Genomic DNA, 24,360 nt, shown 5'->3' with positions numbered 1-24,360 from the left:
CTCTGTCGCCCAGGCTGGAGTGCGGTGGCCGGATCTCAGCTCACTGCAAGCTCCGCCTCCCGGGTTCACGCCATTCTCCTGCCTCAGCCTCCCGAGTAGCTGGGACCACAGGCGCCCGCCACTTCGCCCGGCTAGTTTTTGTATTTTTTAGTAGAGACGGGGTTTCACCGTGTTAGCCAGGATGGTCTCGATCTCCTGACCTCGTGATCTGCCCGTCTCGGCCTCCCAAAGTGCTGGGATTACAGGCTTGAGCCACCGCGCCCGGCCTCTTCCTGATTTTCTTATGCAAAATATTCAGTACTTAACATGTTTTACAAAAATGAGATGACAATTATTTTATAATGTTTGTTTTTACTTACAAAATGGGATTATACCATATATATTATTTTATAACTTGCTTTTGTCACTTCAGATCTTCCCAGTAACCTTATTGTTAACATTGTATAGAAGACTCTGTTCTGAGTTTTAAAGTCTGATTTGAAAATACAGCATTAGAACATAATCTGTTGGTAAATTGAAGATGGCTTTTAAGGGGCTGTGATAGTAGTGGTGGTGGTAGTAATATGATTCTGTGTCTACACAGATAATCTGGAAGGGAAAATCAAGAAATAAAAAGAATAGACAATGTTTTATAGTAATACAATTTTCTTGGCAAGCAGTAACGTTTTCTAGAAGTCAGTCTTTTAGTATAATTTGCTTGCTTGCCTTTTTTTTTTTTTTTGAAATGGAGTCACACTCTGCCGCCAGGCTGAAGTGCAATGCCGCGATCTTAGCTCACTGCAACCTCTGCTTCCCAGGTTCAAGTGATTCTCCTGCCTCAGCCTCCCAAGTAGCTGGGATTACAGGAATGTGCTACCAACCCCGGCTAATTTTTGTGTTTTTAGTAGAGACAGGGTTTCACCATGTTGGCCAGGATGGTCTCCATCTCTTGACCACGTGATCTGCCCACCTCGGCCTCCCAAAATACTGGGATTACTACAGGCATGAGCCACTGTGCCCAGCCTTGCTTGCTTCTTAAGTGTGGCTTTTTTGTTTCTTCATATCTTTTAAATTAATAAGCATGTTAAGTGATTTGGGAAGAGGCTCAAACTCTTGAAGAAATAATTTGGAATTCTTGAAGCTCCAGAACTGCTGGAAATCCTGAAAAATGGATCAGGAAAAATCAAAGTAATAGATGGAAAAAAAAAAATCTCAATTTTAGCTGTTGATATAATTTTTAGAAAATTCAGTTTATCTCAGTCACTAAAGCAGATGGCAGAAGACCCATCAGAATATTTATTTTATGTATTTGAAACAGTTTATACTCTACTAAATTCCATTTATTCTGAAATTTAAGAGAATTTACCTCTTTATGAAAGTGATTATTCAAAATAGAGCATGGTTGATGATCTTAGTTTTTAGTTTTCTTCTCTGTAGGCTTAGTCTCTCTTCTAATGCTTCGTGCATACTCAGTGATTTCATGTTTTAGCGAAAAATGCAAGTCTGACTGAATAGTAAGCACCGTACAATGAGTAAAACTACTTTGCAGAATATTTTGCCTGTGTATACTATAGGACCATATAGATTCCAGTTTTGGAAAAATGCAGATGAACTTAAAGGTAATACAACATGCCTCTTTGTGACTTGACATGCTAATGAGAACTGAATGTGGTATAGGACAGTTCTTGGTATGCTTGGCATTTAGGCTATTTTAGGTCATCTTTGGGAAATTTAATTATTTATGGAATGGTTTTAGTGAATTAAATGGTTGTCATGGGGATAAAAATGGTGTAAAATGGACTCTAATTTATAAGATAGTTGTGTTGGGCAGATAAGGCATTTTACACAATACATTTAATTCAAGATAATAGATGATTCAGAGGCCAATTAATTCTATAGGAAGTAATGCTATTTTAGTTTTGGGAGGAGAGCATCTTAGAGAAGTAGATCTTGAAGCATTTGTTAAAATCTGGGTAGATTTAGGTCCAGAGAGAGGTGAGGAAAGGATGTTCTGGACAGAGGGAACAATGTTATCAGTATCTCAGAGGCCTGACTATGTACTTGGGACCTGTGTTGGGGTAATGGGCAAGTTAGGTTGTAGCCAGATTGGTGGTGGCCCAGATATCTGTTAATGAGCTTTGACATTATTTTATAGACATTTCAGAGTTATTGTGCCATCTCGAAAGTAATACTTTTTCTCCATGTGGAAGCATGATACACCTTGGCCACACTGGCTCACCAGGGCCTTGCTGCTCAGTGGGGAAAGGGGCACATTCTGATAGGCTTTCTTCCTCTTCACTTGGGTTATTTTAATAATGTATCAGCTGGGTGCAGTGGCTCATGCCTGTAATCCCAGCACTTTGGGAGTCTGAGGCGGGTAGATTACCTGAGGTTGGGAGTTTGAGACCAGCCTGACCAATATGGAGAAACCCCATCTCTACTAAAAATAAAAATTAGCCAGGTGTGGTGGTGCATGCCTGTAATCCCAGCTACCTGGGTGGCTGAGGCAGGAGAAGCTCTTGAACCCGGGAGGTAGAGGTTGCAGTGAGCCAAGATCACGAGATCATGCTATTGCACTCTAGCCTGGACGACAAGAGTGAAACTCTGTCTCTAATAATAATAATAATAATAATAATGATGTATCAATTTGGCTTTTCTATCTTTTGTCACAATAAAAAAATTTTTTTTTTGAGACAAAGTCTCGCTCTATCATCCTGGCTGAAGTTCAGTGGCATGATCTCTGCTGACTCTGCTCACTGCAACCTCTGCCTCCAGGGTTCAAGTGATTCTTGTGTCTCAGCTTCCAAATAGCTGGGACTACAGGTGTGTGCCACCACTGCCAGCTAATTTTTTGTATTTTTGGTAGAGGCGGGGTTTCACCATGTTGTCCTGGCTCGTCTCGAACTCCTAAGCTCAGCAGTCTGCCTGCCTGGGCCACCCAAAGTGTATTTACTTTCTAGTTTCAGGTTAGTAACCTAATTTCCACAAGGAAAACAATTAGAAGAATTAATGGCAAATAACTAACTTAAGAAATGTGGATATCCAATTTTTTCTAGCAATTCTTCTGATTTAAATTTTTGTTTTGTTATATAATGAAATGTGCATTTTATTATATTTGTCCTTTAAGTTTTATTGTTTATATAGTCTAATAAGTAAAGATATCTTGGGGTCTGATTAAGAACCAATTACGGGTGTTAGTAATTTCTGTCAAAGAAGAGAGTGATGATGTTTAATGTAATTCGTCAGTCTTCTAAAACCTTTAGAAATGCAGTCTAATTCATTGCACCTAAGTTAATTGTGTGGTAGATACATATATTTTTTCTAATAGGCAAATGTATAAGACAGAGATGCAGAAATCATCTTGAATTTAGATAGAAGAAATTTTAGTTACTACTGTGGTCTCTTGCTATTTGGTCAGTTTACTTTTGCTTAAAGGCTCTCTGTTAACAAAGGATTTGGTTTTTTGAGATCAAAGAAGACTATAACTACATTAACAAGAGAAGTTAATTTGAGGAATATAACTGATTTTTAAAATGAAATTATATTTCATGACTTGATTTCAAGGTGGTCTGGTGGTTCTTACTGTCACAGACAGAGGTTTGGAGTGGAAAGATTGATTTTGTTTTTCTTCCAGCATTTACTTTTGGTCCTGGACCAGCCATCTAGCTATGATGGAGTTCTTCAGAAGTATTCTACATTTTTTGCCAAGTGAGCTCAATCATTGTTCCTTTTGGAGAGGTTCTTTCTGAGGCTCCATTCTTGCCTCTAAAACCTACATATGCAGGAAGGGAAGTGCATGGGTTTTCTGTTTATTCGTAGCACGCTTATCCTGCTGTATCTCCTTTTTAGTTTTAAAAAATCATATCGGTCAGGTGCAGTGGCTCACGCCTGTAATCCCAGCACTTTGGGAGGCCGAGGCGGGCGGATCACAAAGTCAAGAGATCGAGACCATCCTGGCCAACATGGTGAAACCCTTCTCTACTAAAAATACAAAAATTAGCTAGGTGTGGTGGTGTGCACCTGTAGTCCCAGTTACTGGGGAGGCTGAGGCAGGAGAATTGCTTGAACCCAGGAGGCGGAGGTTGCAGTGAGCTGAGGTCACACCACTGCACTCCGACCTGCGCGACAGAGCGAGACTCCGTCTCAAAAAAAAAAAAAAAAATCAAATGTGACTTTCAGATTCATATTTTAAAAATAATTTTTACAATATTATCATAAAATTAACATGCAGTAAAATTGATGTTTTTTGCTATACAGTTTTACTAATTTAACACATGTGCACCCAGTCAGGATACAGGGCAGTGTCATCACCCTAAAAACTCCTCATGCTATTCTTTCATAGTTACCCCTACCCAACCTATACCTGCTCGCAACCACTGATCTGTTCTTCATTTTTGTAGTTTCATCTTTTTGAGGTAAGAAATGGAATCATACAGTACGTCAGCTTTTGAGACTGGGGTCTTTTATGTGGCATAATGTTTTTGAGATTATTTCACGTTATTGCATATATTGAATGCTTGTTCCTTTTTATTGCTGAGTAGTTTTATATCACAAAGAGGTCTGTTTCTTCACTCATTAAAGGACATTTGAGTTGTTTCCACTTTTTAGCAATTATGAATAGAGCTGTTATGAATATTTGTGTTCAGATCTTTGTGTGAACATAGTTTTCATTTCTCTGTGGTATCTGAGGGGCAAAGGGGATTGCTGGGTCATATAGTGTAGTGTGTGTATTTGATTTTATAAGAAGCTGCAAACCCTTTTTCCAGAGTGGCTAAATCATTTTATATTCCTACTAGCAATGTATAAGGGTTCCAATTACTGTACATCACTTGGTGTTATCAATTATTTTTAATTTAGCCATTCTGATAGGTATGTAGTGTATCTAATCATGGCTTTAGTTTGCATTTCCCTAATGATTAATAACATTGAACATCCTTTTATGTGCTTGTTTGTTATCCTTATATCCTCTTTGCGGAGTATCTGTTGAAATCTTTTGAGATTTTATTTGTTTTTTTGTTGACTGTTGGGAGTTCTTTTTTTTTCTTTTTTTTTTTTTGAGATGGAGTCTTGCCCTGTCGCCAGGCTGGAGTGCAGTGGTGCAATCTCGGCTCACTGCAACCTCCGCCTCCTGTGTTCAAGCGATTCTTCTGCCTCAGCCTCCCGAGTAACTGGGATTACATGTGCACGCCACCATGCCCAGATAATTTTTGTATTTTTAGGAGAGATGGGATTTCATCATGTTGGCCAGGATGGTCTTGATCTCTTGACCTGGTGATTCACCTGCAAAGTGCTGGGATTACAGGTGTGAGCCACCGCACCCGGCTGGGAGTTCTTTATATGTTCAGACCTGAATCCTTTTTCAGATAAGTGATTTGCACAAAATTTCTCCCAGTCTCTAGCTTGTCTTTCATTCTTTTAACAGTGTCTTTCATAGTACAAAAATGTTTAATTTTGGGAAAATGTATCCATTTTTCTCTTTTGTCAGATTGTGCTAAGATGAATCAATTTTAGAATAAGTTTCTGTTTTATAAAAGTGGTAAAAAGTAACTTATGGATTGGATACTCTCTGAAAGTTGACTTTTGTGGAAGAATGCAAATTCTTACCATTTTATGGAAAGATGGTACTAATTAATACACTCCTTCATCTTGAGACACATAGGACTTTTGCTTAACCAAGGAGATAATTGGCTTAGGGGTGTGTGTGTGTGTGTGTGTGTGTGTGTGTGTTTACATTTTTTAAAATGGTAATCACTAACGTTGTGGTTATTAACACAGACATACTTTTGATAATGCAGAACTATGTTAACTCTGTTTCAGAATTAAAAGATGATGTTTTACTGTCACATTTGGTGCTTTTGGGAGTGCTGGACTTTGAGTTTTTACTCCATTGGAACAGCATTAGAACCTTAGCTGCTTGTGGGCTCAGAATCAGTGTCATGGCTAAAAGTAGGAGTTGTTGGACTGCCTTGACTTGAATCCTGCCTCTGTCATTTACAGTGTAACTGGGAGAGTTAACTTACTGGGTAAGTTAACTTACCCAGTAAGTTAACTCTGTGCTTCAGTTTCCTCATCTGTGAATGGGAATGATAATAATAACAATTCTAATATCTACTTTATAGGCTCATTGTGAGGATTAAATTAGGTTATGTACATGTAATCGACAATGAACATTCAGTAAAAGCTTGTTGTTATTACTGAAGTAACTTTATAAGTTGTTAAAACAAATGCTTTGGGCTTATATATGTATGTATAATATTTTTTGAACATAAACTCAATATTTTGTTGTCTTCATAATAAAAGACACGTAGAACTGGATCACTTGACCCTTTCTCTTCTTATCTCCTTCCAGTTCAAAATGCTTAGATGTTTTTAATAGCCAGCATTCTCTTAGATCTGTTTGGGCTCAACACACTCAAGTCTTAGCACAGTCTTCTTTGTAGTTTTAGCCTTTTTCTGGAAGATCGGCTTAGTTTTTCGACTAGAGCCACTCTGTTTCCTGTCATAATGCTGCTTTCCCTGGGCATACAGAGAATACTTGCCCTTCTTGTACTGTGTCACTTTGTGGGGTTGGTGCTTGCCACACTTCTTACAGAAAGTCTGGTGGGTTTTAGCAACGTTTACCGTGTTTGTGTGAGCACTATGGGCACGGAAAGCTAGGCTTATATTTTTTTTTTTTTTTGAGACGGAGTCTCGCTGTGTCACCCAGGCTGGAGTGCAGTGGCGCGATCTCGGCTCACTGCAAGCTCCGCCTCCCGGGTTTATGCCATTCTCCTGCCTCAGCCTCCGAGTAGCTGGGACTACAGGCGCCCGCCACCACGCCCGGCTAGTTTTTTGTATTTTTAGTAGAGACGGGGTTTCACCATGTTAGCCAGGATGGTCTCGATCTCCTGACCTCGTGATCCACCCGCCTCGGCCTCCCAAAGTGCTGGGATTACAGGGTTGAGCCACCGCGCCCGGCCGGCTTATATTTTTAAGACACAGAAGAATCATATATCACACTAAGCCATTTGTCTCCCATACTCACTTATTTTTTCTTTTTACACTTACTGTTATTAGTAATAAATAACATCATTGTTATTAATAATCGTGTATACACTGTTTTACAAGACAATTATCAGCTCATTTGGTACTGATCAGATTATCTAAGTTAAGACTGTCTTGGTTCCAACTGCCTGAAATATCAACCTAAACTGACTTCAGCTGGAAAAAAGTTTCTTGGCTTACCTAACTTCGAAGTCCAGGCACAGCTAGCCAGAGCTGGATTCAGGGGTCAGGTGATGTCATCAGGACTCAGTTTCTCCCTGTGAATCAGCTCTGCTTTTTCTTGTATAGACTTCAGTTGCTGACACTGTAAGAAAAATGGCTGCGGTATATTCAACCACCTGTAGCTTCTCAGAATTTACATTCAGCTGGAAGGAGTATCAGTTTCCTTCCCAGAAGCCTCAGCAAGTCTCGTGGTGTCTCATTGGCTCTTACAGGGTCATATGTCCTACCCTGAGCCAATCCCTGTGTTCAGGACTGTGAGGCTCATATTGGCCAGTTAGTGTCACATGCCACTCCGCACAGGAACCACATGGTCTGAGAGATGGGGGGAGGTGAATTCTCAAAGGGAAATTGTGGGCTTTTATTCCCAGGAAAGGGAATGGGTATTTGGTGGCAAAACAACTAATGTTCATTGCATGGTATTAGTCTCTTTTTATAGGTCAGCAGCAGATCAGAGGAGTTAGTGGATTTGGATTAGAGTGCTGGTTTCTGATTTCAGCTGTCTTGCTTGTGAAGTCACATCCTCCAAGTCAGTGTTTCTCATAGGGATAGGAGTTTGCAGGAAATTAGTGTTTTATGTTCTTTTGATAGAAGTTTGGATAATTTTTTTTTTCTTTGAGAAGGAGTTGTGCTCTGTTGCCCAGGCTGGAGTGCAAAGGCACAATCTCAGCTCTCTGCAACCTTTGCCTCCTGGATTCAAGCAGTTCTCCTGCCTCAGCCTCCCGAGTAGCTGGGACTACAGGCGCGTGCCACCACACCCAGCTAATTTTTTGTATTTTTAGTACAGACAGGGTTTCACTGTGTTAGCCAGGATGGTCTTGATCTCCTGACCTTGTGATCCACCTGCCTCTGCCTCCCAAAGGGCTGGGATTACAGGCGTCAGCCTCCACGCCCAGCCAAGTTTGGATAATTTTTAACAGGAAGAGAAAGAGTCAAGACAGATGGGGTGGACCTCAGCAATGAGCGAATGTGATGCTTCTTCCTACATTAGTGTGCTTAATGTGACTCAGCTCCAGTGACTTCCGTTCCCTGGGCCACTCTGTCCCCATGGGAAAAATCCTTAGAGACCCAACTTAGTCAGTATCTGCCCTTGAATCTGGCTGTTAGGTTCAGGTAGCAGGATCACGTACAATAGATACAGATGTATCTATGTGTCCTAGACAGGGTGTCAGCTATACTCTTGAAGTATATCTGGGAGCTGGCCTTGTTTAGAAGTACTTCTAGATCTCTCATTGTGTATTATCCATAGTCCATTTTAGCATGGCCTGAGATGTTTTCTTATTTTGACTTTGACAGACAGTTTTGCTTTTATGCTTGATAAACCACTTTAGCTTCTTCAGAAGGAGTGGGTACAGTAAGGTCATGCTGTTTTCTGAAAAACTCGAAAAAACAGCTGAAGGGAACATGCGTTGGATTGAGTTCCACACTAAGGCTAGGTGACCCTACAGTGATTCAGGTAGACCTTGGAAACTAGGTATCAGGACCTGATTCACAAAGGTAATCGGGGTAGATACTCACTTCTGAGGAAGGCACCTGGGTCATAAATTCAGTCATTTTCTCTCAAAGCTCCTGAAATTCATAGTTCTGCCCTTAATCTCTACTTATATATTAATGTTATCAAGATCTCTCTGACTAATATGCTTGGGGATCAATGTTGATAGTAGTCTTTGTGATCATCCCTCATAGCCAGATTTAGGGTTTAGCTAATCCTTATCAGTGACTTGCAGATATACTTATTTCTCCAATGGCTATTCTTTGCGTAATCATTACCGTGTATTGAGATGGAGAAAATAGGTGAAAATAATTCCTCTGTCAAGTAGGTAAAGTAATTACATAGAATAATACTTTATTGTCTGTACTCTATTGTATGTTGAGATCAGTAAAGTGATTTCAGCTTTATATAGGCTGGGTGTGGTGGCTCACGCCTGTAATCCCAGCACTTGGGAGGCCAAGGCGGGATGATCTGTTGAGGCCAAGAGTTTAAGACTAGCCTAGGCAACACAGTGAGACCCTGTCTCTACAAAAAAATAAAAAAAGAAATCAGCCAGTTGTGGTGGCATGCACCTGTAGTCCCAGCTTCTCGGGAGGCTGAGGCAGGAGGATCATTCCGAAGTGTGAAGCTACAGGAGCTATGATTGCACCACTACACTCCAGCATGGGCTGCAGAGCGAGACTCTGTCCCCCCGCCCCCCCCAAAAAAGCTTCATATAAAGTGAAAATAAGGAATTTTAGGGACATAATAATAGCTAACACTTATTGAGCACTTATGTCCCAGGCATTCTTTTAAGTACTTTATAGGTATTATTTCACTTAATCCTTACAGTAACCCCGGGAGGTAGGTATTAGTTGTGTTCCCAGTTTAGAGGTGAGCAAGTTGAAATAATCCATGTAAACCCCCTTGCCTCAGGCCATGCAGCTGGAGAGTGGTACAGCTGGTGAATTCTGAACACAGGTCCTCTGGCTCCTAGTCTGTGCTCTGGATCACTGTGCTGTACTCATTCCTAAGAAAGATTTTAGCTGGTACATTATTAGCTTTGTTTTCTTACTACTTCTTTTTGTATTATTTGTCTGGATCTGAGCTGGGAGTTCTGTAGGGAAGATTTGCTAATTCTAGGGCCTCTGGTATCCATGGACTTATGAATCTTGTGTTGCTGTTATCTGGCAAGCAGTGTGTGCTTGTCTATATTAGTAGTTCTCAACTAGAGCTGATTTTACCCTCTCCAGACGTTTACTGAAGACATATTTGGTTGTCACAAGTCAGGGGATGTGCTACTGGCATCAGCTGGTAGGGACTAGGGATAATGATTGCTAAATAACCTACAGGGCACAGAACGGCCCACAACAAAAAATTATTAAGCCCAAAATGTTAATAGTGTTGATATTTTATATCTGGACTATATCATAAGTTAGTAATTATTTTGTAATGCCACTCTTTGTCTAATGGGCAACATTGCTGTAGTGATACAGAAATTGTTTTTGACTTTTGTTGAATAATTGATTTCACCCACATCAATATATGTTTGTATAAGAAGCATACATACCAACTGTGACTTAAATATTTAAATCCCCTTACCCTTAAACTAAACTGGGAATTACAGCCCCTTCCCCCACCCCCTGAGGAAGTTTAAATGGAAACCCTGTAGAAGACCAAGGATAAATACTCTTTTTGGAGGGGTCGGGGGGGGGGGAGGTTATCTTAATAACACAATTAGATTTCTCTTTTTATATTAAAGTGTTAATTTAGGCTTGGTGCAGTGGCTCACACCTGTAATCCTAGCACTTTGGTAGGCTGAAGCGGGAAGACAGCTTGAGCCCAGGAGTTTGAGACCAGGCTGGGCAACATAGGGAGACCCCGTCACTACAAAAATAAAATAAAAACAATTTAGCCGGACGTGGTGGTGCATGCCTGTAGTCCCAGCTACTTGTGATACTGAGTTAGGAGGATTGCTTGAGTCTGGCAGGTCAAGGCTGCAGTGAGCAGTGATTGTGCCACTCCGCTCGAGCCTAGTAACAGAGTGAGACCCTGTCCCAAAAAAAAGTGTTAAAATTAATTAAAAATTCCAAACTGAGAAAAGTAGGGAATATTATATTGTACCATATGTGTAAATCCCCAACATTGAACAAATGCTGACAGATATTGTTGAAGTCCTGTTTGAACTCTTCCTTATCTCATTGCCTAGCTATTTCTACTGTTTTGGTAGACCAAGAATCTCAAAAGCTGAAGGGGCTTAGACCTCTTCAGATGTCTGTCATCTTGCCTCTTGCCACTCTCTATGGGCTGCCCATCAATGACTTTTCTCCCCTCATCTTGCACTGCAGTTTATTGGCAGCAGATGGCTGTAGCACAGTGAGGAGAAGGGCAGGGCCTGTGTGTCATTATCAAAGCTAGGAAGGCTGGCAGAGAATGTATATGTAGGCTGGAGGCAGGTGGAAGGGACAGAGAAGTACCATGAAGCCAGCTGGTTAAGGTGGAAGGTAGGGAAGAGCAGGAGAGAGAGAAGGTGGATGCAGGCATGGAAAGCAATCTGTAAGTCTGAGAGAGATGGTCAGCAAGAGGGACTGTTTGGAACAGTATTGTGAATGTCAGGTCAAAGGATGTCGGTCTTCTGTGTCCAAGTTTACTGCTCCTGCTATGAGTGATATAGCTAGGGAGAAACAATGTGTAAACTCCTGCTATTTCTTACTTGGACTATTTTAGTGATCTCTTACTAATGGCAGTGCTTGCCATTTCTTCCCCTGTGGCAAGCCTGTGGTTTCTTCTACTTCTAACCAGTTCTTTATAGAGCTGGTCGGACTTATATTTGATAGATTCCTTCCTTACTTAAAAAATTTCATCGTGTTCCATTGCCTATGGAATAAAACCCTCGTTTCTTGTTGTGGCATTTGAGGTCATTCATAGTTTTTCTTACTCTTCTGTACCTTGAGTTTAGGCTGTGTACTTTCTCCCCTTGGTGATTCACTTGAACTCTTCTCTCTGAAAAGCTCGCATTTGCTCTCTCTATCATCTGTATGGTGAACTCCTGTTCACCTTTTGCAATCAGCTCATGCCTTTAGGCAGATGGAATAAGTCTTTTTTGTAATTGTTCATTTGTGCTTTGCCTCTCTTGCTAGAATCTGAGTTTCTTGAAAGCAGTGATGACATGCCCTGTCTTTGTATTCATTGCTGCTAGCACAGGGCCTAGCCCTTGAGAAATGTTTGTTGAATTGAATTAATGGACAGTTCAAACAGTTCCAACCAGTTTTTTAATTGGTGGGAAATAATCCTGCATGGTATAGATTTTGGTTTTCTGCAATCATGGTCACAGAACTGTGAGAATGAAATTAGAAAACTGAAATTTGGAGGTTTGGATATGAAATGTTTCTGTCCCTTTGGTTAAGAAAGGGAATCCTTTATGGTTTGTTGAATACTTTGCAATATTCACAGTCATATTTCATTTCTAAATTTGTCTCATTTATAAATTTGTTATATTGTTGGTATGATCTTGGCTTATGATTGACATTTTGCTTGAATCTTAGTAAAGACTTCATAAAATATCAAAGAGAAGTATAGATTTTGTAGCATCAATAGCTGCTGCTTAGCCATGACCTTGATCAAAAGGCTAGCTGAGAGTGTTCAGATAGATAATTAAGCCAGCTGAGATAGGAATGGGGCTAGAATTTATAATTAATAAGTTTTAAAAACCTTCTCTTGTTCTTTCTCCCTGTCTGTAGGATTTTTGTCCCTGAGTCATGGAAGACAGAAGAGCGGAAAAGTCATGTGAACAAGCATGTGAATCACTTAAGAGGCAGGACTATGAAATGGCCCTCAAGCACTGCACAGAGGCCCTTCTTTCTCTAGGCCAGTACTCCATGGCAGACTTCACAGGGCCTTGTCCTTTGGAAATAGAACGTATCAAAATCGAGAGTCTTCTCTACAGAATTGCCTCATTTTTGCAACTGGTGAGTAAACACTGTCAATAAGCCAATGCTGAACTATGTAAAATGGCCTTTTTCATTGAGTGGGGACGATACAAATAGCTAATTCTGGGCCGACGAGATGTGAGTGAAGTGGCTGGTGATTGCTGAGTATCTTTGAGGCAAGGTAACTATGTTTTTGAACCTTGAAAATTATACTACTTTAGGGCATTTTGGACTATGCACTCACTCAACAAGTATTTATTGAGTATGTACTGTGTATTAGACACTGTTCTAGGTTCTTGTTATATATATTGATGAAAGAGAAAGAAAAGTCTCTTCTTTATGATACTTTTTCTAGTAGGAGAACAGAAAATAAACAGTAAACATTATAAAAAATAAACACTGCCCGGGCATGGTGGCTCATACTTGTAATCCCAGCACTTTGGGAGGCCGAGGCAGGTGGATCACAAGGTCAGGAGTTCGAGACCAGCCTAACCAACATGGTGAAACCCTGTCTCTACTAAAAATACAAAAATTAGCCAGGCATGGTAGCGCGTGCCTGTAATCCCAGCTACTCAGGAGGCTGGGCCAGGGGAATCGCTTGAACCCAGGAGGCAGAGGTTGCAGTGAGCTGAGATTGCACCACTGCACTCCTCCAACCTGGGTGACAGGGTGAGACTTCGAGACTCCGTCTCAAAAAAAATAAAATAAAACAAACCAAAAAAAACCACCATAAATTGTTAAAAGGTAATAACTGCATGAAAAAAGGAGAACAGGGCAGGGGAGATTGGGAATATTGGGATTAGAGATGGGGTTACAATTTTAAATAGAGTGGCCAAGACAGGCCTCATTGAGAAGGTGATAACCAGAGGCAAGGGGTTGAGCCATGTGTAAAGCTGGTGGAAGGGCATTACAGGCAATGGAAACAGACCCAGCAGCAGAAGCATGCCTGCTGTGCTTGAGTAGCAGCTAGGAGTTAGTTTGGCCAGAATAGAGTGCACGTGGTGGAGAGGTGGGAGGACTAAAGCCTGTGGGGCCCGCTGGCTCATGGTAAAGACTTTGGTTTTTATTCTCTGTGAGTTGGGGAGCTAATTACAGGGCTTTGGGCAGAGGAGTGGCGTGATCTAATTTAACAGGAATTGTTTGACTTTTGTGCTGAGAATAAACTGTAAAGGGATAAGCGTTGATGCAAAGATACTAGGTTGGAGACTATTAGAATAATCCAGGCCAGAGTGGCTCAGATCAGAATGGTAGCAGTGGAGATAGTGAGAAGTAACTAGGTCTTGGTTTATACATTGAAAATAGAAGCAATCAGGTTTCCTGATGTATTGAACGCAGGGAATGAGGGGGAGCAGTCGCAGTTACTTACTTCAATTCTTTTTGTCTGAGCAATTGGAAGAATGGTGTTTCCTTCAACTGAGGTTAGACGGCTACAGCTAGGGAGGAAGTTTTGTTGGGGAAGGTGGGAGTTGAGTTTTGGACATACTGAGTTTGAGATGTCATTCAGATACCCAGCTGAAGATGCTGAGTAAGCAGTCAGATACGCACGTATGGAATTTGGGAGAGAGATTCATTGAAGAGTGTGGGACAGAAGGGCTGTATGACGTCTTGAGCCTGTGTAGAATCACCAAGGGAAAATGAGCATTATAGGGAAGAAGCGAGGACTGAGGGCCGAGTCTTGGGCTGCTACAGTGTCAATAGGTTGGGGAGCAGAGCAACAACCTGCAAAGCACCCTAAAGAGCAACCTTGAGGAAGGGGGAAAGTGTGAGAGTAAGGAGTCCTGGTAGCCACGTGAAGGAAGGAAGTGTGTCCAAGTGAGGAAATGTTGAGTGGTGTCAGCAGCTGCCAAGAAAGCCGTGAGAATGAGTCTGAGTGGGCACATGTGAATTGTGTAGGTCCATGTGGATGCAGCAGAGGTCACTGGTGATCTCATGTAAGTGGCTTCCTTGCAGTAGTGGGTGAAAGTCTGCTTAAAAAGAGAGCTTAGGAGAGAATTGGAGGAAGGAATTGAAATACAGCAACATAGACAACTCTTGAAGAGTTTTGCCATGAAGAGACACCAAAGAGAAAAAAAGAAAGAGAAAGGAAAAGGAAAAAGAAAAAGGAATGGTAGCTAGTGGGAGAGATAAAGTCAAGGGACTTTTTTTTTTTAGATGGGAGAAATAACTGTATTTCTGTATAGAAATGAGCCAATCAAAAGCAAAAAATTAGTGATTTAGGACAAGTCGAGGAGGCTTGCTGGAGTTGCTGTACCTGTGTAGGCAGCTGAGTTGATCTGCACAGGCGTAGGTTGACTTTAGAAAGGAGCACGATAGTATGTCTGTTAACAGGTAGAAGGAAGACAGAGTGTATGCTGGGAAGTGGGGAGACATGGTGACAGTCTATGAAAAATTCTCTTCTTGTGGCTTCAGTTTTCTCAGTAAAGCTGTTGGCGGGGAAGGAGGTGCTGGTGAGTTAGAGAAGGTGAGAAGTAGGAGTAGGGGTCCATGGACTAGGAAGTACACTATGACGTTTATTTGTAGAGTGCGCTATAATCCTCAGAGGGCACATGTGTTAGCTTTGCTCTGTGAATAGTAAGTTTACAACATTAATGATTAAACTTTGAAACAAAGCCAAGTTTCCCTTTGATAACATTTCTGTTAAAAGCAGCTCTTGAAATACTTAATTTTATCTTGTATTTTTGTTTTGCAGAAAAATTATGTGCAAGCTGATGAAGATTGTAGACATGGTATGTTTAAAAGTGAGACTCTTTTGAATTATTGAACTGAACATGTTTAAGGTTTGATTTTTTTTGGGGGGGTGCTAATTTAAAAAGTGATGATAATGTTTAAAAAGCCCACCTTACTGTGGGGGCTAGTGACTGATTTGGATGATGACATTCCCACTAAACTGGGCATACCTGTGAACATTGCTGTTATTCATGAATGTTTACGTTCTTGTCACTCCCCTGGGAACATTGATGATGTGTCCTTTTAAAGTTTGTGTGAGGCCGGGTGTGGTGGCTCATACATGTGATCCCAGCACTTTGGGAGGCCGAGGTGAGCAGATTACAAGGTCTGGAGTTTGAGACCAGCCTGGCCAATATGGTGAAACCCCATTTCTACTAAAACTGCAAAAATTAGCTGGGCGTGGCGGTGCATGCCTGTAGTCCCAGCTACTTGGGAGGCTGAGGCAGGAGAATCGCTTGAACCCAGGAGGCGGAGGTTGCAGTGAGCTGTTATCGCACCGCTGCACTCCAGCCTGGGCGACAGAGTGATACTCCGAGACTCCGTCTCAAAAAAAAAAAAAAAAAAGTTTGAATAGTTCTAGTCATAAGGGCCAAAGTTTGAGAAATGTAACTCACGTTGAATAAAATGTTAAGCTTACCTAGATACATGGAAAGGATGGGTCTGTCCCTCCTAAAATGTCTTTCCTTCTTGATCAGAAGATCTTCCTTAGAGAGGAGACTAGCTAGAATGCTCTTTAGTAATTTTTCCTGTTTTTTTCCCCCCCCTCTTTGAGACAGAGTCTTGCTCTGTTTCCCGTGCTGGAGTGGGGTGGGGTGATCACAGCTCACTGCAGCCTCTACCTTCCAGGCTCAAGCAGTCCTCCTGCCTTAGCCTCCCAAGTAGCTGGGACTACAGATGTGTGCCACCACACCCAGCTGATGTTTTTATTTTTTGTAGAGATGGTTTTACCGTGTTGCCCAGGCTGGTCTCTTACTCCTGGGCTCAAGGGATCCGCCCACCTTGTCCTCCCAAAGTGCTGGGATTACAGGCATGAGCCACCGAACTTGGTTTCCTGTTTCAGGCAGGAAATTGAGATTAATAAGATTCTTGCTCTTTGAGTACTCATAGGAATCCTTTTCTTTGTGGTGGTTGCTGTTTACTAAAATGAATCTAGGAGTGAGTGGGAGAAGAGTTCACTGTACAGTCTCACACACATTTGGTGGAATTGTTTGCAGAGCTCAGCGATTTGACTAACGCAGTATTTCATTCATCCAGAATTTGGGAGTAACGGTGCTGAGATATTTAACATGAGTTAATTTTTTTTCCCCCCTGCTTACTCCTTTGTGTTAACACTTTAAAAAGTATTAGGCCAGGCGCGGTGGCTCATGCCTGTAATCCCAGCACTTTGGGAGGCTGAGGCAGGTGGATCACTTGAGGTCAGGAGTTCGAAACCAGCCTAACCAACATGGTGAAACCCCGTCTCTACTAAAAATACAAAAATTAACCAAGCATGGTGGCACGTACCTGTAATCCCAGCTACTCGGGAGGCTGAGGCAGGCAAATCATTTGAACCTGAGAGGCAGAGGCTGCAGTGAGCCAAGATTGTGCTACTGCACTCCAGCCTGGGTGACAGAGTGAGACTCTGTCTGAAAAAAAAAAAAAAAAAAAAAGAAGTATTAACTATGTTTGCTGTAAACCTTACAAAACTATATTACATACTGTTGTGGCCTTTGAACATAATTTAACCATTCATTAAAGATTCTTTGACCTTTGTTCACCTCATTTCCTAGAAGTATATGCTTTGAAAGTTAACTAGAAATTAAGAGATATCTAGTAGAATTTTCCTTTAAAAAAATCCCTGCTATCTATGGGAATTTTAAAATTACAATGAGCAAACAGTAATAAGTCAAATGATATAGAGGAATAATTTATCCTTCCCCCATCTGAAGAAATTATTGTTAGTAGTTTGCTGTATGAGAAAGGTCTGCTATGCCTTTATAGTGACAAACATAAGTGCTTATGATACATAGAAAGTTTTTCCTTTAAAAATTAAAAAAGAGTTATATTGTGATCATCACCAGCAGCTTGCTTTCTTACGTATCAGTATACCATGAATATTGTTCTAAATTAATACACTGGCTCCAATTCCTGTTTAATATTCCATGGAGTGGTTGTACTGCTCTTTATTCAACTATTCCCATATTGATGGGCATTTAGGTGGTTCTGCTTTTCTGGTTTGTCATTATAAACCATCCTGTAATAAACAAGTTCTTTCTTTTTGTTGCCCTTTATAGGATAGTCTTAAAAGTTGGATTTCTGGGTTAAGGAGTATGTACACTTTTTGTTTTTATTTTATTTTATTATTATTATTATTATTATTATTTTTGAGATGGAGTCTCGCTCCGTCGCCAGGCTGGAAGTGCAGTGGTGTGATCTCAGCTCACTGCACCCTATGCCTCCCAGGTTCAAGCGATTCTCTTGCCTCAGCCTCCCGAGTAGCTAGGACTACAGGCATGTGCCACCATGCCCAGCTAATTTTTGTATTTTTAGTAGAGACAGGATTTCACTATGTTGGCCAGAATGGTGTCAATCTCTTGACCTCATCACCTGCCTGCCTCGGCCTCCCAAAGTGCTGCGATTGCCTATAATTTTAATAGACACTGTCAGATTAGTTTCAGATGCACACACCCACAGCAATAGACGAGACTGCCCAGTCTGTAATCTATCACTGAAACCTGTCAGTGTTGAAATTTTGCCAATCTCATGTGTGAGAAATAGTTCCTCTTCAGTTTTCATTCCCCTGAGTACTAGTGAAATTGATAGTCTTGTTATTTTGAAGATGTACAAACCAAAGTCTTAGAAAGTTCAGTGACTTAGGGAAAGTCATACAAAAGTAAATGCTGAAGGAGCATATGGACATATGTTGCATTATTCTGTTAATTGTTTTACTTAGCATTTTAAAATTAGGTGCTATTTCACAACTTTTGAATCACTAAAATACAAGTTTATCCATTGCCTAAGATAAAGTTGTCATGAAATGATTATGCTTCTGTGGTATTGGTGGAGTATGGAATGGAATGCAACTTGGTAATATAGTCATACCCTTGGCCCACTAATCTCATTTCTGGAATACTATCCTAAATCAGTAATCCAAAAGAGAGAAAATATTGTATACAGAGTGGTAGTCATTGCAGTGCTGTGTATAAAAGTGAAAAATAGGTTAGCTTGCAATAAGGAAGGAGTTCATTAATTACATTCTACACATTCCTTGTTCCCCTTTATGTGATAAGTAAGAGCTTGGAAAATGGTCATTTTTTAAATAAATCCAAAAGCAGTATATCCAGAGTTGTTTGTTTGAAATAGACATTTGGAAATATTGGCCAAGATTATACATGCATATTAATAGTTGTAGAGTTCTGCTGTTACATGTAATTTTTTCTTTTCAACTTTTAGTAACATTATTTTTGTGTAAGATGAAATACTATGGTTAGACAGTAATAAAAAGCAACATGTGAACCTCAGTCTCTGTTAATTATAGTTTTGTAATGCTAAGATGCTTCCAGGGATGGTCATGGATAGCTCATAGTTTAAGCACCCCAGACCGTTGACTTCTTATGTTTGCATTTTATATACAGTGTAGCCTTTTTTTTTCTTTTGAGAAGGCATCTCTCGCTGTCGCTGTCGCCCAGGTTGGAGTGCAGTGGTGCGATCTCAGCTCACTGCAACCTCTGCCTCCAGGGTTCAAGCGATTCTCCTGCCTCAGCCTCCCCAGTAACTGGAATTACAGCCACCTGCCATCATGCCCAGCTAATTTTTGTATTTTTATAGAGATGGGGTTTCACCCTATTGGCCAGTCTGGTCTTGAACTCCTGTCCTCAGGTGATCTGCCCGCCTCGGCCTTACAGCATAGTCTTGATGTCTGTTCTCTTACTGTCAGGCTGTCGATTTGCATTCTTCCAACTCTCAACATGCCTCATTGCAGCTACTCTCCCTGTCCACTTGCAGCTTCTGACCTACTGTGGGTTAGGAAATCAGACCAGCAGTCTTCATCATGGAATTAAAAAGCAATCTTTTATTTTCCTTCCCTTTCCCCTTTCCTTCCCCCTTTCTTCTTTTTTTGAGACAGAGTTTCGTTCTGTCGTTCAGGCTGGAGTGCAGTGGTGTAATCTTGGCTCACTGCAACCTCTGCCTTCCGGGCTCAAGCAGTTCTCCCGCCTCAGCCTCCTGAGTAACTGGGATTACAGGCGTCCGCTACCACGCCTGGCTAATTTTTGTATTTTTAGTAGAGAAGGGGTTTCACCATGTTGGCCAGGGTGGTCTCGAACTCCTGACTTCAAGGGGTCCGTCTGCTTTGGCCTCCCAAAGTGCTGGGATTATAGGTGTGAGCCACTGTGCCCGGCCCATTATTTCTTTTTTAATATGAAAAATGTAAGACATACAGGAAAGTAGAGGAAATGATATAATAAACATTCATATTCTCAAAACTATGATTGAACAACTAATGTTTTGCCATATTTACTTCATTTTTCTGAAATATTTGAGAATAAAGACATCATGACATTTACCCCTAAATACTTCAGTATGCCTCTCTAAAAAATAAGATCAAGACCGCATAACCACAATATTATTATTAGCATAATAGAATCGATATAATTCCCTAATAATTCCCTAACCTATCTAAAGTCCAGTCCTTAATCAAATTTACCTGTTTTTCTGTCCCCAAAGTTTTTTTTTTTTTAATGGCTGATTTGTTTAAACTAGGAACTGATTAAAGGTTATAAAATTTTAAAGCTGGAATTCTGCTTCAATAAGAGTAAACATACTCTGAGTTAGGACTCAAGGGCACCTTTTTAAGTTCTGGGTTTCAGTTCCAAGTTCATTGTTGTATTCTGGATAGTGAAGATTGCCAAGCCAGTGAGCACTGGGTAAGTGAGGTAGTTAAGTCACTTTTCGTTGTCTGAACATCAGTCGTATTTGGCATAACACAAAAAACTTTGATGAAATAATGATTCTATTTTTGCCTTTGGAATAGTCATTATATAGGAAACTTACTTTTCTTTTTCTTTTTTTTTTTTTTGAGACGGAGTCTCGTTCTGTCGCCAGGCTGGAATGCAGTGGCGTGATCATGGCTCACTGCAACCTCTGCCTCCCGAGTTCAAGTGATTCTCCTGCCTCAACCTCCCAAATAGCTGGGACTACAGGCATGTGCCACCACGTCCAGCTAATTTTTGTATTTTTAGTAGAGACAGGGTTTCACCATTTTGGCCAGGATGGTCACCATCTCTTGACCTCGTGATCTGCCCGCCTTGGCCTCCCAAGGTGCTAGGATTACAGGTGTGAGCCACTGTGCCCGGCCATTTTTTTACACTAAAAAAAGAATGAGGTAAATGGAGAAAGTAAAATCAAAAGAAAGTAATCTTATCAACTAAGAGTATTATACCACTTGTAATATGTAGGTTAAACTTAATCATTATAAACATCAATGAAAATTTTTTATGAGGCTGTAAGATTTGTAAACCCTAGCTGAGGGTTTTGTTAATGTAAGAAGTCATCATTGCAAACAAAGGGGCTTGGGTCGTCTATTGACGTTTATTGTTGTGAGACTTGGCCTGTGAAGTAAATGATTCAGTAATCAGCAACTGCTGTTAAAGAGGCTGACTGTTAGAAAGGCAAATTGATAGGCGATTGGTTGAAACTTCTGTACTCTCTCTGGGGGAGGAAGTGATATCTGTAACTATCTTTCTTCTCAGAAGAATTTGTTTATTTGGAGATGGCATGTCACGGTGTCACCCAGGCTGGAGTACAGTGGCGCGATTATAGCTCACTGCAGCCTTGAAATCCTGGGCTCAAGTGATCCTCCTGCTTCAGCCTCCCCAGTAGCTGGGACAACAAAGTATGTGCCAGCACACTTGATTAATTTTTGTTTTGTATTTTTTGTAGAGATGGGGTTCTGCTTTGTTGCCCAGGCTGGTCTTGAGTAATCCTGGCTTCAAGCGATCCTCTTGCCTCATCCTCCCAAAGTGTCGGGATTACAGGTGTGAGCTACTGCACCTGGTCCTCAGAAGAGTTTTGATTAGTTTCTATGGTAATTAAAAATCTTATTGCAAAAAATATTTAATGAATGGGGTAACAATATTTATTTAGAATTATCACAGGATTGGGCCCTCTGAAATATGTTGTTTAGTCAAATTGTATTACCATTCCAGTTTTACAGATGAGCAGACAGACTTTGTGAGATTAAGTTACTTGCTTAAGACCACAGAGCCAGTCCAGAGTGGAAGTGTGGTTTTGAACTGAAGTCTTTCTAATCTGAAAGGGCGTGCTGCTTTGCTTTATCCTCAGCTAGTACTTGTGTATACTTCAGCTTTGTTTTGTTTTTGAGACAGAGTCTCGCTCTGTTGCCCAGGCTGGAGTGCAGTGGCGCGATCTTGGCTCACTGCAACCTCTGCCTCCTGGGTTCAAGCCATTCTCCTGCCTCAGCTTCCTGAGTAGCTGGGATTACAGATGCCCACCACCATGCCCGGCTAATTTTTGTATTTTTAGTAGTGATGGGGTTTCACCATGCTGGCCAGGCTGGTCTCGAACTCCTGACCTCAGGTGATCCACCCATCTCGGCCTCCCAAAGTGTTGGGATTATAGGCGGGAACCACTGCGCCCGGCCTACTTCAGCATTTTGCAGATGTTTTTATCTCCTTTAGCCTAAAAACTTGGAAAACAGGCACAAAAAGAACTGTATTATTCTAGAAATGAAAAAAATTGAGCCTCGGGATTGCTTAAATAATTATAATATTAGTGTGCTGGAGACAAGAATTTCAGTGTTTAAGCTCCTGTGCCATACCATGTTTTTGTTTTTTGTTTTTGTTTTTTAATTCCCCAGGCTTTTAAAATAGAGATGCAGTTCAACAACCAACCTGCCTTCTTTCCTTCCTGCCTTCCCTTCCTTCCTTCCTCCCTCCCTTCCCTTTTCTTCCCTTGCCTTGCCTTTGCGCTTGCCCTTGCCTTGCCTTCCTGCCTCGCGTCGTCTCTCCTCTCCTCTCCTCTCTTCTTTCTTTTCTTTTCTTCTTTTCTTTCTTTTTTCTTTTTCCTCTTTTCTCTTTCTTTTTTTTTTGAGACAGAGTTTCATTCTGTCACTCAGGCTGGAGTGCAATGGTGTGATCACAGCTCACCTCAGCTTTGATGACCTTCTGGGGCTCAGGTGATCCTCCCGCCCCAGCCTCCCAAGTAGCTGGGACTATAGGCACATGCCACCACAACCAGCTAATTTTTGTGTGTGTGTGGTTTTTTTTTTTTTTTTTTTTTTAGAAATGATGTCTTGCCATGTTGCCCAGGCGTGTCTCGAACTACTGGGCTCAAACAATCCTCCTACCTCGGCCTCCCAAAGTGTTGGGATTACATATGTGAGCCACTGCACCCAGCCTTAACAACATTTCTTAATTCATTGTTTGTTGGATCCAGTTACAAACTATTTTTTAAAAAAATTTATGTATATATAAGCTTTATTTATTTCAAACTCTTTATTCTGAAATAATTATAGGTTCACAGGAAGTGGCAAAGATAGTGCAGAGGTCCCATGTACCCTTCACCTACTTTCCCACAGTTGTTATGTCTTACGTAACTAGCACCATATCAAAACAAGGAAATTAACATTAGTACAAGGAGTGTGTGTATTCTGTGTAATTTTGATCATGTGTAGACTGATTTAACCACCAACACAATTAAGATCCAGAACTGCTCCATCATCGTGAAGATCTCCCTTGTGCTGCCTCCTACCTTTTACAGTTTTTTTTTTTAAAAAACTTGTTTTTCTGTTGTTCTTTCTCAGGAAATGTACTACTCCTTTACAGTCACACTCAACCACCCTTCCTTACTACCTTTCCTAACCCTTGGCAACCACTAATCTGTTCTTCAGCTCTCTAATTTTGCCACTTTGAGAATGTAGTAAAGAGTTTTCTCATCATTTGTGGTTCTTTGTTCCAAAATGAGGTTGATAACATGGAAAAGCAATTTGATTATTTTAAATAACACCTTTAGGAAAAAAAATAGCAGTGTTTTGTACTTGCAGTATTTGTACTTCAAATTACCAGCTAATTTGGAATGGAATCATACAGCATATGACCTTTTCAGATGGCTTTTTTCCACTCACCATGGTCCTCTTGAGATCCATCCATGCTGTTTTTGTTTTTGTTTTTGTTTTGAGACAGGGTCTTGCTCCGTCGCCCAGACTGTAGTGCAATGGCTTGATCTCAGCTCACTGTACCTTCAGCCTCCTGGGTGCAAGCAGTCAGCCTCCCAAGAAGCTAGGATTATGGGCATGCGCCACCACGCCTGGCTAATTTTTGTGTTTTTAGTAGAGACGGGATTTTGCCATGTTGGCCCGGCTAGTCTCTAACTCCTGGCCTCAGGTGATCCGCCTGCCTCAGCCTCCCAAAGTGCTGGGATTATAGGCTCGGCCTTTATTTTCATTTTAAATTCAGTTTCTGAAGTGTTAGTTCTGAGAGCATGATTATATCTAAGCAATGAGTTATTTTATTTCATTACTGAATAAAGGATTTAGTTTGTATGGTAATGAAAAAAATTTTTAGGAAAGCTTTTGGAAAAAATACCTTCATTAGGCTAAGCTCTTTAATAAAACACCTCAGAAGTAACTAAGGATTTGATAAAATAAATAACCTAGTCCAGGTATAGTGACTCACGCCTGTGGTACCAGTGCTTTGGGAGACTGAGGCGAGTGGATCACCTGAGGTCAGGAGTTCGAGACCAGCCTAGCCAACATGGTGAAAACCTGTCTCTATTAAAAATGCAAAAATCAGCCAGGTGTGGTAGCACGCATCTGTAATCCCAGCTATTGGTGAGGCTGAGGCAGGAGAATTGCTTGAACCCAGGAGGCGGAGGTTGCAGTGAGCCTAATCATGACACTGCTCTCCAGCCTGGGCAACAAAGTGAGACTTAATCTCAAAAAAAAAAAAAAAAAAAAAAAAAGACTGGGCGTAGTGGCTTATGTCTGTAATCCCA

The 24,360-nt window shown here is 41.0% G+C and overlaps 1 protein-coding gene across 3 annotated transcripts in view; it reads left to right on the top strand.

Annotated features, from left to right (window-relative positions):
• HELZ (helicase with zinc finger) overlaps window positions 1–24,360 on the top strand; it is a 179,721-nt gene that overhangs the window by 14,831 nt on the left and 140,530 nt on the right. For all 3 annotated transcript variants that reach the window (XM_025362530.1, XM_025362532.1, XM_025362531.1), the window contains exons 4-5: window positions 12,454–12,681; window positions 15,332–15,368. In XM_025362530.1, coding sequence (XP_025218315.1) covers window positions 12,472–12,681; window positions 15,332–15,368 — 247 coding nt within the window. In that variant the 5' untranslated portion in view covers window positions 12,454–12,471. The remainder of the gene's footprint in view (window positions 1–12,453; window positions 12,682–15,331; window positions 15,369–24,360) is intronic.

Source organism: Theropithecus gelada, chromosome 16 (assembly GCF_003255815.1).
Source record: "Theropithecus gelada isolate Dixy chromosome 16, Tgel_1.0, whole genome shotgun sequence".
Classification (NCBI taxonomy): domain Eukaryota; kingdom Metazoa; phylum Chordata; class Mammalia; order Primates; family Cercopithecidae; genus Theropithecus; species Theropithecus gelada.
The sequence above is the reverse complement of the archived record's forward strand: the minus strand, read 5'-3'. Positions and strand labels throughout refer to the sequence as shown.